General features: G+C 36.4%; 1 protein-coding gene across 1 annotated transcript in view; it reads right to left on the bottom strand.

Moving 5' to 3' along the window:
- The window catches only part of cfap61 (cilia and flagella associated protein 61), a 208,715-nt gene extending 196,165 nt beyond the window's left edge, over positions 1–12,550 (bottom strand). The window contains exons 1-6 of the mRNA XM_051925561.1: positions 12,397–12,550; positions 11,754–11,904; positions 10,700–10,776; positions 9,825–9,892; positions 9,626–9,743; positions 4,546–4,678 (exon numbers count right to left, since the gene is read on the bottom strand). Of these exons, the coding sequence (XP_051781521.1) occupies positions 4,546–4,678; positions 9,626–9,743; positions 9,825–9,892; positions 10,700–10,776; positions 11,754–11,904; positions 12,397–12,539 (690 nt within the window). The 5' untranslated portion in view covers positions 12,540–12,550. The remainder of the gene's footprint in view (positions 1–4,545; positions 4,679–9,625; positions 9,744–9,824; positions 9,893–10,699; positions 10,777–11,753; positions 11,905–12,396) is intronic.
- Between the last annotated feature and the right edge of the window lie 892 nt (positions 12,551–13,442).

Genomic DNA, 13,442 nt, shown 5'->3' with positions numbered 1-13,442 from the left:
ATGTTGAGGCACTTTACACTAACATCCCCCATGATGATGGCATATTGGCATGTGAAATGTACCTCAAACAACATGATTTACCCACAAAGTCAGTAATAGAAATGATAAAATTCACTCTGACACATAACCTATTCTCTTTTGGACAGAATTGCTACTTGCAACAAATGGGGACTGCAATGGGCTGTCGGTTTGCACCTCACTATGCAAATCTTTTTATGGCAAAATTGGAGGAAGATTTCATGTCAATGTGCATCGTAAAACCAATGTTGTATCTCCGTTACATAGATGACATCTTCATAATCTGGACTGCCAGTGAGAAGGACCTCCTCCATTTTCATAATGAATATAATTGTTTTCACCCCAACATAAAGCTGAAGCTGAATTACTCAAAAACACAAGTCAGCTTCCTTGACACCACCGTTCAACTGAAAGACAACACCCTTGTAACTTCTATTTTTCACAAACCGACAGACAGATGGACCTACCTGAAAAGTGATAGCTTCCACCCCAAGCATATAAGGCGCTCCATTATTTTCAGCCAAGCAATACGGTACAATTGTATTTGCTCAGACACGACAGACCGGGATCAACAACTGCAGGAGCTCAGACAAGATTTCATCAAACAAGGTTACACCCCCAAAACAACAGACACTCAAATAAGAAGAGCTACTGCCATACCCAGAGACAACCTTCTGGAATATAAAAACAAAGACAACAAGGATCGCATCCCCCTTGTTGTCACCTACAACCCACATCTTGAAACACTTCGAAAAATTATAAAAGAACTTCAGCCAATACTAAACAATGACCAAACACTGAAAAATGTATTTCCTGAACCTCCCCTCCTGGCATACAGACAACCACCAAACCTTCAACAATTAATTGTCCGAGGCTCCCTAAGTGAACCAACAGAAAATGGCACATCTCCATGCCTACAGAAAAGATGCAAAACATGTGCCCACATCTATGATACAGACCGTATAGTTATACCACACTACCGACTTGAACATCACATAAAGGGATCATTTTCCTGCAGATCATCTAATGTAATCTACCTAATTTTCTGCATGAAATGTCCTGACACTGCACTCTATGTGGGGGAAACTGGACAAACACTCCGCCAGAGAATGAATTTACACAGGTTCCACATTAAACATGGCAACACAGATGTTCCTATAGCGGCCCACTTCAACAGCCATGGACACTGTGAGAAGGACTTTAAAGTCACAGTGCTTATGGGCAACATCAGAACACAGCAAGAGAGAAAAGAATGGGAAGTTAAACTCATGTTAAAATTTAATACTTTACAACATGGATTGAATAAAGACAAGAGTTTTATGGCCAGATATGAGGATTGTTTACATCTCACAGAATAACAGACAACCTGTTTACAGACCCACATTGTTTTGAAAAAACTCATTACAAACTTCAGAAGACTTTGTTGGACAGTTATGTTATCCAGAGATCTTGACAATACATTGTTCTTTTCTCTCCTGTTAAATTAACCCTAGCCTGAATGAATCTATTAATTTTTTACATTTAAAATTTCTCATTTAAATATTTACCAATGTTGTTTCTTGTCCTAGAGTGTGTATATAAACATAGGGAACTCCAGTTTCTGTATTACATCTTGCCTGAAGAAGGGGCCTGAGTTGCCTCGAAAGCTTGCATATTGTAATCTTTTTAGTTAGCCAATAAAAGGTGTCATTTTGCTTGGTTTTTCTCTGCACAGACTTTACTAAAGGCAAAGCCAAAGATTGGAAACAATTAATGGTCTTGTATCTTAGTCACAGAAGATCACTAAATTCAAAGTCATAAGGGAAACAACTAGATTCATTTCCAGAGCATTTGCATGAGTTTTAATCAGTAAATTGCTTAAAACCATTTTTTTTCACTAATTCTTTCCTTGGGTATGGATGTCTGTAACAGAAACCCTCTGCTGCACCAGAACACATACAATTAATTTATTTCCTAGATTTCATATTCTGCTGATTGTTACTGAGAGTTGTGTTGTCAATGGCAAAGAATAAGGACTAAAACAAATGAGTTTTAAATATGACAAAGATTAAACTTGGCAGTAAGCAGCAACACCATCTTATAATTAACTGGTAAAATCACTATTAATTATTATAAATGTATCAATGTATCTAGGAGCAAATTTCCAGGACGGAACTCTCCACTAGAAGTATCTCGAAGAGATCCATCTTTTCTGCTTAACCAGGTATCTTGGTAAAATTGTATTACTTACAATCGCCTTTTTTTCCCAGAGGCATTGGCTTTTAACAGGTTGTCTTTCTCTGCGACACAAACATCCCCAACTTTATTCAGAAACACGGTATAGAAAACATGGATGAAGCATCTTAAGTTTAGTTATGGTTAACCATAAATATTTTCAAATGGAAGACACCCATTTGGCCTTTGATTTATAAGTATTTCTTCTACTATAGAAATAACTGCACTACAGTTAGATGAAGAATTGATCTTTATTATAGCCAAGATATTTCTTCAGCTCCTGATTTAACCTCTCCTTCTGTCCTGGGATGATAACAAGATTAGTTTTATTCCTAATTTTGTGAAATGGCTTTGCCAAACTCAGGAAACAGACTGGGAGCCACGATCAGTTTTAGACAATGTCCCACTACCTTTCCTGACACCTGCAGTCATAAGTTCAAAGTAGCAATAAAATTAATATGGCCACATCTAATTAGGACATCGGAGTAAACCTAGTACTGCTTCAGATCTAGAGAAGACATTTTAACTTCTCCAGGTATCTAGCAAGGACACTTTAATGACATCTCCCACTGGAAACGTCCTCAGTGTGACTACTGGTAGGAGAATCACAAGTAGACTTAGGATGTGTCTGAAGAATTACATCCCTCAGATGGTTTGAGAGCATCTGGCTTTTCACAGCAGAACCTACATATTGTTGCTGGTGACACAAAAGCCTGGTCTGTCCTGCCTACCTTGTTGCTGTACAAGGAAAGCAGTACAGAAAATGAGACAAAGACTGTGCTAAATGTAAAAAAATATCACCAACATTTCTCTAAGGGAAGTGTACTAATCTGAACAATGCACCTATGTGTTTTTTTCTACTCATCAATACTGGGAAGCAGATAACTTTGACTACTTGCATGTTACCATAAGCATTAATAAAATGCACAAAAGACGAAACATGAAGGCTTAGTAACCAATATATTGTCTCTAACTTTTCAATGTTAAATTGCATTTTACCAGTTTTCCCTTTTGCAGAAGAGACCTACATGTAGAATCTCAGAATAATCCAGTGCAGCATACAGTACATGAAGTAATTCACCGAAGGGCATAAATAAAAGTTCAGTTTAACTTTTCTCCAATGAACCATACATTTTGTTGTTTACCTATATTAAAAAAATAAATAAAGAGGTCAGGTCAAGTGAAGTTGGGGAGCATGCACTGGTACAGTGTGTTGAGCACCCACCACACGACAAAACAGCTCTGGATCCCAGTTGGCAACTCCCCAGGCAGACACGCGGTCCAGTCCCACGCTCCGGAAATTACCTTCTATCTGCCGCAGCCAGGTGTTACGTGGGTGACCCCTTGGCCTGGTCCAGCCACTCGGGTCACCAACAATGAGGATCCTACAAGGTAAATCACCATCGGGGAATCGCATCACTTGGCCATAGTGCCGTAACTGATGCTCCCTCACAATGCAGGTAATGTGCCTCATTTGGGACTCCATGAGCAACCATTCATTTGACACAATGTCAAACCAGCGGTACCCAAGGATTCTCCAGAGAGTCACAGTACCAAAGGAGTTCCTTCTTTGTCTCAGGTCACTGGATAGCGTCCAAGTCCCACAACCATATAGCAAGACAGGAAGAACCAGGACTCTAAAGACTTGGACCTTCATCCTTTTGCATTGATATCAGGAGTGCCACACACCCCTTTCCAGTGACCTCATGACCCCCCATGCTCTCCCAATTCATCTACTGACTTCATAGGAAGAGTCACCAGAGACATGAATGTCACTGCCAAGTTAAGTAAACCTCTCCACAAGGTCAACACTCCTTCCTCAGAAAAACACACTGCTGATGGCTGTGCCTAAGAAGTCATTAAAGGCCTGGATCTTGGATTTTGTCCAGGACACTCGCAAGCCCACACAGTCAGACTCCTCGCTCAGTCTCTCGAGCGCCCCGATCAGAGCCTCAGTTGACTCCACGAAGATCACAGCATCGTCAGCAAAGTCAAGATCAGTGAATATTACTACACCAACAGATGCCCCACAGCCACTGGACCCCACAATCTTAACCAACAACAGAGTAGGAGTAAGAACACACACTCAAATAAAGAGGTAGTGGAAAATAAATCTATTTTGTTGTTTGCCTAAAGCTTTTATGGCTAAGCATATACTATAAGTTAGTCAAGAGCATCATTAAGCTTTAGTAAGACATAGCGATATTGATAAAATCTTGATAGAATTAAAATGACACCAAATAGCACATCATATAAGCTGTTGAACTGAAGGATGCAGAAGAAAAACATGTCTGTAATTAATTCAACGCTTACCTCACACACAACAGCATGGTTTTGTTCATTCTGTGCTTCAATCAGCTCTGCAAGAAAGTAATCTCCATACATAGCCGAAAGATCACTGTTATGCTGTGTGAACAAAGGAATGAGATCATCATGGTCTTCAACCCTGAAACGAAATTTGTATGCACTCAGTTTCTCCTATGTATGCACTAACATATCTAACAGTGAAGAAGACACAATAAAAATATAAACAATTAATTATACAATTAATTAATTATTCCTGGAAAATATCACTAGCTTTCAAAAAGTGAATAATTTCTGCCTTTAATTAAACTACTTTGTTAGTTGTATTTTTTTCATTTTTTCTTTGCTGTATTTCTGAAGTATCATTATTTTCTACATTAACCTACAGCATGGAGCTTCTCCTTCTGGTACAATCCAATCACATCCATCAATGTTCTGTGCCCACTTTGTTCAGTTCAAGCCTATTGTGTGGGGTTCAAGACATATTGCAGCAGCATCAGGTGTGAAATAAAAACCAACACTCTATTCCATCACAGAGCCCAGTCATTCATTCATCTTGCATCTTGTGTTCATGCATGAAACACCTAACAAGGGTTTCTATATACAGTATCTACTTTATTATAATCTACTGACATGTTAGAGATTCTCTTTGTATTTTTAGGGGGATCACTATAACCTACAGTTTCCACTTGTTATTTCTCAGTCACAATTCAAAAGCAAGTGCATAGGCGTGGAGCACTACTTATTTTATTCAGTTTCATTGTTTGGACTTCTGTCTTACATATTACTATGAATTACTGACATCATACTTGACTTTTAAATTTGATTGCAAATTCCTTGAAGGATAACTTGCCATTGTATAAACATTCTATATTTCAGACAATTTATTTTAATTTTTTAGTGTCTACAGTGTTTGATATAAGCAACCTTCAAGTGAAAAAGTAGCAAAGTAACCCAATAGCCTTAGAGTCTACGGGCAATTCTCTATGGTACTCTAAAGTAACAATCCTAGGATGTGTTCAGCTGAATGGTTTTGCTTCAATTGTTTAAGAGAGGGCACTATCCTGTCTTGGTACATTGTCCTCTCATTTTGATATTACAAATATTTGTGATAGGCGAACAGTAGCAGCTGGACACATAAATTAAATATTAACACATACTTTGTCAATAGGAAGAAATTAGAAATTCTGTACATAGAAGAAAGTATTTCCATATGTATATTGCTGTAAAATATTTGAAGGTCCTGCAGTAGAAAAAGATAATGTTAACATGAAGAAAACCTGGAACTTCCGTATGAAATAAGAGCATGACATATGAAAATAAATACTACATTTTCCATTGATGTTTATATAATTATGATTCTGGAAACAAATTACATTATCACAAAAAATCTGCAGGCTAATATTGTGTCAGTTTTAGAAAGATTTGACTGTTCTGTTCTTTAAGAATTAAAACAAATTCTTCATAATAAAGAGATGGACACATAATACTGTTTGCAATTTTCTTAAGGTAGGTTTCCAAAACATGTATTGCAGGCTAGAATACTTCCATGTACTACCCAGATAAAAAAGCTACATAACAAAGACAATCCTGAATTTTTCAGTTTTCAGATTTCCAGTCTATTGTCATTTTTAAAATCCATCCATCCATCCATTGTCCAACCCGCTATATCCCAACTACAGGGCCACAGGGGTCCGCTGGAGCCAATCCCAGCCAACAAAGGGGGCAAGGCAGGAAACAAACCCCAGGCAGGGTTCCAGCCCACCGCAGGGCATGCACACAAACACCCACCCACACACCAAGCACAATTTAGAATCATCAATGCACCTAACCTGCAAGTCTTTGGACTGTAGGAGGAAACTGGAGTACCCGGAGGAAACCCACACAGACATGGAGAGAACATGCAAACTCCATGCAGGGAGGAGCCGGGAAGCGAACCCAGGTCTCCTGTGAGGCAGCAGCGCTACCCACTGCGCCACCGTGCCACTTTTAAAATCCATTATAAAAACAATCCAGTCAAGAATTTACCAACTGATATACCCTTCTGCCATCAAGTAATAAAAATGACAATACCCATATATGAAAAGTTTCTATGGGCACTGTACTGACAATGTTAGGATTTAACTGAGGCTCTTTTTTGAATGTTTTTCTGCCCATTTTTTCTTTTTCTTTGTTAATTGTTTTCACCTTTATGCTTTTATTTTTATTTTCATTAATTTTTTGACTTCAGGAACATTGCATAATTCTGTATTAGTGATGCATTATTATGCGTTACTTAATTCATATCTATTATGTTAGTTTTAAATTTGGGAGAGTTTTTGAATTAAGCTGCTGCCCACAGGTGCTGAACTTAACTGAGGGCTGTTTAATAGCTAATTTTGGTAACATGCTGGTTGTTGTTAATTTTCTGTTTCTCTTTAAAGATTTGTATTTTGAAATGTAGTGCTTTTTATTTTTCTAGAGTTTGTTTGGAATTTCTAATTCTTTATTTAATTGACAATATGCATACTCTCTACCAGATTCCGCATATGCCTGCTACTTCATTTCTGGCCCTAATATCAAAATAGACCAGCTATGGCGTATTTTCACCTGATCACTTCAAGATGTGCCGAGACTTACAGTAGACAATGTAAGTCACATTATTCAAACATTATGCCACACGTCAGGAGCTAAAAAGGAGAAGGGGTTCAAACTATATGTTTCAAGTAATATCCACAATTACAAAGGTAAGATCCGGGTATATTAGCATGTTTGTGTACAAGTCAAGGTTAACATAGTGATACTGCTAATGTGTGTCAATCCCTGTTACAAGTTTCCTAACAGTTTTGTCAAATTCAGTTTCAAACAAAGATTCAGAGAAAGGAGAGGTTACCATTACAGCTCAGTGTTACAGATCAATGAGGAAAAGCCAAAAGCCTCACAGTTTGTGCGTACGTTATCCTGCAGGTTCAGTGCAGGCTTGTTCATGAGACAGGTTCCTGTGTGTCAAGTTTCTGTGACTCATATGATCTAATAGCCTATTGTATACAGCATATACTGTACTAGGTCTGCATATATTTTGCATGATAGACCCATAAATCACATAGTGTGTAAAAATATATGAAAGTACTGGGATTCACAGAAACTAGATTGAGTTTTGATGCTTCATTTTCACATGTTCTGTGATCACTAATATTTTAAATGAGTAAAGTGAGATTAATAATGTTTTGCTATAATTTTGGTGTTTACTCATTAAAGTTTATTCAGGGACAGGTGAATATGTGTGTAAGCTTAATAAGTAATATCATAAGTCTCCTGGACAACTTACCTTGTAAAAAAACTAATGTCTCTGTCTGAGCCAGCAAAATGGTGAATGCCAAACCACTACTTTATTGAAAGTATCTCAATTTGTTTTCTCAGCTGAAGGTCTCCTCTCTGAAAGACATATTTTCATCAAGCACCAGGTTGACAACTGCTGGAACCAGAGATGAAGCATAGCCGTGGTCCTGGAGGATTTTATCATCCTCCTCATCTGGTGTGTCATCCTCCATCGGTAGCTTTCTCCTCTCCCAATCCCCCGTTCTTGAAAGTGGAACAGAGAAATTGTTCCACTCAAATAACACAGCATCTGCTCCCTTCTTCAACAGTTGCAGCCATGTCTCATACTGTACCTCATGAAAATCCTATTTTGTAGAATGTTGGCTATAAACTCAGGTATAATGACTAACTGTAAAACTCTCTCTCCAGATAGCGATGATCCATTTAGATTGAGTTTCCACTTCAGAGGGAAATGTATGAAAACTAAGTACCTTGTTGTACTTACTGGAAGCTGAACATACAGGTACACAACAATGTTCAGCCATAGAGCTCTCTGTACACTGAAACTTACACTTCTTTTTCGCGGACATTCTGGCCACTAAACAGAAATCACAGCTGCAGTATGGAGAAAGGAAGCGACTGAGCATGCTGAGATTTTACTGGAAGTATGTCAGCACTATCCTGTGCATATAGCCCATTGAATAAAATAAATTAAATAATTAAAGCATTGACTTGGTAAACTGTTTTAAAACAGTTTTAGCTCTTCCTTTTGCAACTCAATAACAACAGTTAGATGTAAATTCTGAAAAGAAAGAGATCCAAATGTTTTACAACAAGGAAATAGGTAAAAATTAAACTTCCTGCCTATTTAAAATGGGACAGCACTGTGGTTGTGTTATGACTGGGAATCCCAAAGCACCTAAATCCCAAAAGCACTTCGAAACATACCCAGTAAAAGAGAAAATCTTGTCAAAAACCCCAGCTAGATACAAAAATGGCCACATAGAATCTTTACAGAATAAAAGGTTTATCTCACAAAAATACTCCGTAGGGCATAAAAGCCTAAAATGGAGTTGTCTAAAACAAAAAGGCAATTCAATGCAAGCAAAGTCCCAATACAGGAATCCAAAGAGTGGTCAAAATTCAGAACAAAACAGGTTGAAAGTCTAATAATTCACAATAAGCACAGTAGAAGCACATTAACTCACTAAAACTCCCAAGTGCATTATGAGCCACCAGGACCCTCCATATTTATAGGGCAGAGGGCAGTTTCTGGCAGTTTCCCCCACCTCTTTGGGGGACCACCCACAAAACACATGTAACATAGCACAAGCATAGAAAACAAAGTAGATATTAAACAAAGGTAACATTAGCATACCTCAATGACTCAAAACTCAACATAAAAGACATAAAACAAGAGTTTGTAACCCAGTAAGGGGAGTACATCTGGCTGACACATAACGGGTTGCAGGCAAATAGTTAATTTTCTGTGTGCCATTTGCATGTTATTGCTATGTCTGAATGAATGTATTTGACTGGACACTCTAGTTTTCACATCTTATTAAAAAATGTACCTTGTGATAGACAGGCTTCCACTCTGACTCAGCACCACATGACCCATAATTAACTGATGGATTTATTGGAAACATTTCCTTTTTTTTCTTCAGAAAATCTGATTTTTTTTAATTATCATTTCTTTAAATAAGACCTATTTTAGTATGCGGCTTTCCAACCATAACAGTACAATGACTATAACCTTTTTAATGTCAGAAATGTGCATATCACCACTCACCTCGCCTTACGGACCCGAAGTACTGGGAAATGCAGATGGCGATGAGCAATAAAAGCAGTGTATTGACACACTGTTTCTGGATCTAGGACAGGCTCAAACACAGCTTCCAGTGATGGCTCTTAAAATGCAAATTTTTAAAAATAATTTTTTTGCTTTAACAAAAAAAAAAACACCTTAAGACAAAATGCAAAAATCTTACCTAAAGAAACAGTACTTGGAATGAAAAGAAATATATAATGTAGTTCTGGGACAGCATTGAAAACGGTTCTGTAGATAAAAAAAAAAAAAAAAAGCAAAAAGAGAATTACTAATTTCTAGGTTTTAATTGGGAAATGGTAAATAAATAATGCAAAGAAATAATATTTGCTTATCTAAATCTGTCTTTTATATATAATAAAGCAGTTATCAGTAGATGGAATATGTCTTGTGTTTTTGATTACTAGCTTATAAACATTAGTGTGTAGTAATTCTTTAATATGTTTTTAAAATGTATAAAAATAAAACAAATTAATATTTAGAGTAAAAGTAAAGCAAAATAATAAACACTATGACAAAAACATGTAGTGCAGGATAGGAAAATGCAAGCTTTTTATGTGGGGCCTCAACTGTGGGAAAAAATGTCACCTGCTCAACTGCTTCAAGAGCAGCTTCTGCAGCTTCATTCAATGGCAGTCTGTGTCCTGTGCTGTAAAGCACCTCTCTTTGTCCTATGATTATTAGTCAGTCAGTCATTTTCCAACCCGCTATATCCTAACACAGGGTCATGGGGGTCTGCTGGAGCCTCTTCCAGCCAGCACAGGGCACAAGGCAGGAACAAATCCCTGGGCAGGGTGCCAGCCCACTGCAGGGCACACACACACACACACACACACTTGGGACAATTTAGGATCAGCAATGCACCTAACCTACATGTCTTTAGTATTCACATGAAAATATATAACTTAAAATATTACATGATATTATAACTGTCTTTGATCTTCATATTCTTTCATGTGATTTTATTGAATATTTAACAAATGTATATAATTTTTTATATAAATTAATAAGTGCTTTGCAGTCCTTGTTAATTCTCACCTGATGATTTCTTTAGCACCTTCTAAAGCATAATCAGCTTGTGCCACAAATAAGTGCATGAACAGAGTGTTCAAGGGCTGCAAAATATATGATAAAAAATCAAATATTAATTTAAAACAATAGCCATCGATGTGTAGTAATTTATCTACTACATGAAAATAATATAGTGAAATGCTGTGTCAAAAACATATAATTGTTCCCTTTGGATTAAGCAAAATTACATTGTTCTACTAAACTTGTGTAAATAAATTACCCAAACTGTAACTACAATTCACAGATAATCAGTGCCACCTAGTGGTAAGCACTGATAATAATAAGAGTTAATTGTTTCATTAAAGTACTTAGATCATTGTGTTGAGGTATTTAATAATAATAATTATAATAATAATAATACTTTTTATTTACATAGCACCTTAAAAATAACATTTTTAAAAGCCATATGTTTTAAAACAACATTTAAAGCATAGAGTTGAGGTAGTTACAGGGAAACATAGAGGTGAACCATAAAAAATACTTTTAAAGCTAAAAAAAAATGAATTCTTATTACAAAATATATTTTCTAAATATTTCAGTCTTGAACATGGCTAAAAGGACCCTGAGAAATGAATCAGCAATGCATATGTGTAATTGGAATCAAGAAAACAACTAATAAGATGTGCTAATTTGGTTAAGTCAATTTATATAATCTTTTATTATCTGAAAAATAAATGAAATCAATGAATAATCAATAACAAAGATGAAAACATGAAAGTAACCAAGCAATAATCAGAGTCAAAATGCATTCTGAAATAAGCAGCTCAGTCTGCCATTTATTTAAAATGTGTGAATAAAATTTTCTTTTGCTTGCTTTTAGAACTTAGTGGTAGTAGTAATATAACTCTTATTAGCATCCACATTTTCCAATTTTCCATCTGTAATCTCCTGAGGCAATGTCTTATTAAAAACTTCAAAATATACTACTGTATATCTGATACAATGTACTATTTCTAGACCTGATTAGTATCTCTAGTCAAAAACTGTGGATAAATGTTACTTTTTTTAAATAAATACTCACAGTGTATTCATTACTTTTGTAATTACTTTGAATCCAAGGGACCCACTCAGCAGGGTCAGTGAGACTGTGATTGGGATAATCGAGAAATGCAGCATGGGCAACGATCTCCTTATTCTCATTTTCAAGGGATACTGCTAGATTTGATTTTTCCCTTGGTAGTAAATAAAATACATTTTATAAACATAACATATTAATGTACCAATTAAGCAAACATTTCATTTCTATAACAATATATACAAGTTGTATTTTGAAAACCGTTTGCTAATTATCTAATATATAAGTAGACTGTAAGTAAAATTTAATGTAAACCATTAACAATTTCTTTAAATAAATAAACAGGCCTCTCTCTATTTTCATTTGTTGGACATTGAATAGGATTAGAATGTAGCTTTTTTGTATTTAGAATAGAATCCATTCACACATACTAATAAATTTCATCAAAAAAGTTAGCAAAAATTATAGTTTTAAAATACTAACTTTAATAAAAAGATAATACTGGATGTGTGTTTAAACCACTTTGTGGAAATTTAGTAATAGCCTTTAATATATTCACTTCAAGGTTCACCTGGTGTCACCAGGAGACATATCTTAATTACATTTTAGTATTATTAGATTAAAAAAATAAGCAAAAACCTAAACTCACAGCAAGTAAAGTACATTAATTCTTCCAAACATTCCTGTGGTTGAAGGAGTGATCAGTTTGCTAATTTCATGAGCATCGAGCGATTCTGTGCGTCTGGAGGTGATCACCTCTTCACTACTACTTAAAGATGCAACCGCTGACATTTTCTTTCTTTCTAAAAACAAATATACAGAGATGAATATGAGAAATTTAAATATTTAAGCATCATAATAAAAAAAACAGCACACTTCAAAGACCAGGGGCCTCATGTATAAACGGTGCGTACGCACAGAAATGTTTCGTAAGAACGTTTCCACGTTCAAATCACGATGTATAAAAACCTACACTTGGCGTAAAGCCACGCACTTTTCCATGGTACCCCATACCTTGTCGTATGTAAGTTGTCCGTTAGGTTTTGCAGATTGGCGGCACCCAGCGTCAAAGCAGTGCTACTGTTCCTGTGTGGCTACTCTTTCGTAGATCCACATCCACGACAGCGGCTCAAGTGCTCCTTGTAGAACTGTTTGTACTTGCAAGTTACCATGAGGTAATTGTACTTATGATACAGTTATAATATTGCACATCCTGAGCCACTTTATAAAGTGCGTATTTACATATGATGACGATATCATTTTTAAGATGAAATGCAGCAAAATATGTTGATTATATTATACAGATAAAACTTTAACTTTAACTACACGGTGCCGCAGCGCTAGCGAGCTTGAGCTTCGTTCACTGATTGTTCCTGCCTCGCGCTGTTTTCATGCTGTGGCTGGCGCGACACTGGAAGGATAGATGGATAGAATAATTAAACATTACGAAGATATTTCGATGTTCCTTAAAAGTTTTGAAGAATCGGCTTTCTAAGCTTACAGATGGCTTAACGTCTATTACAGAGCTGATTGTGTGGCGATTGGGTATTTGGAGAAAGAAAAGTAAGGACAGGAATTGGGGGTTAGTACGTTTGAAAAGGACTACTTCTGTAATAAAGCATTTCATTGAAGGTCGCGCATGGCGCAGCAAGCATCTTGCTGTAAGACATGAATAATCACTGCGCCACCGTGTTC

Source organism: Erpetoichthys calabaricus, chromosome 3 (assembly GCF_900747795.2).
Source record: "Erpetoichthys calabaricus chromosome 3, fErpCal1.3, whole genome shotgun sequence".
NCBI lineage: Eukaryota > Metazoa > Chordata > Cladistia > Polypteriformes > Polypteridae > Erpetoichthys > Erpetoichthys calabaricus.
Note: the sequence above shows the minus strand (reverse complement) of the source record. Positions and strands in the feature narration are given on the sequence as shown.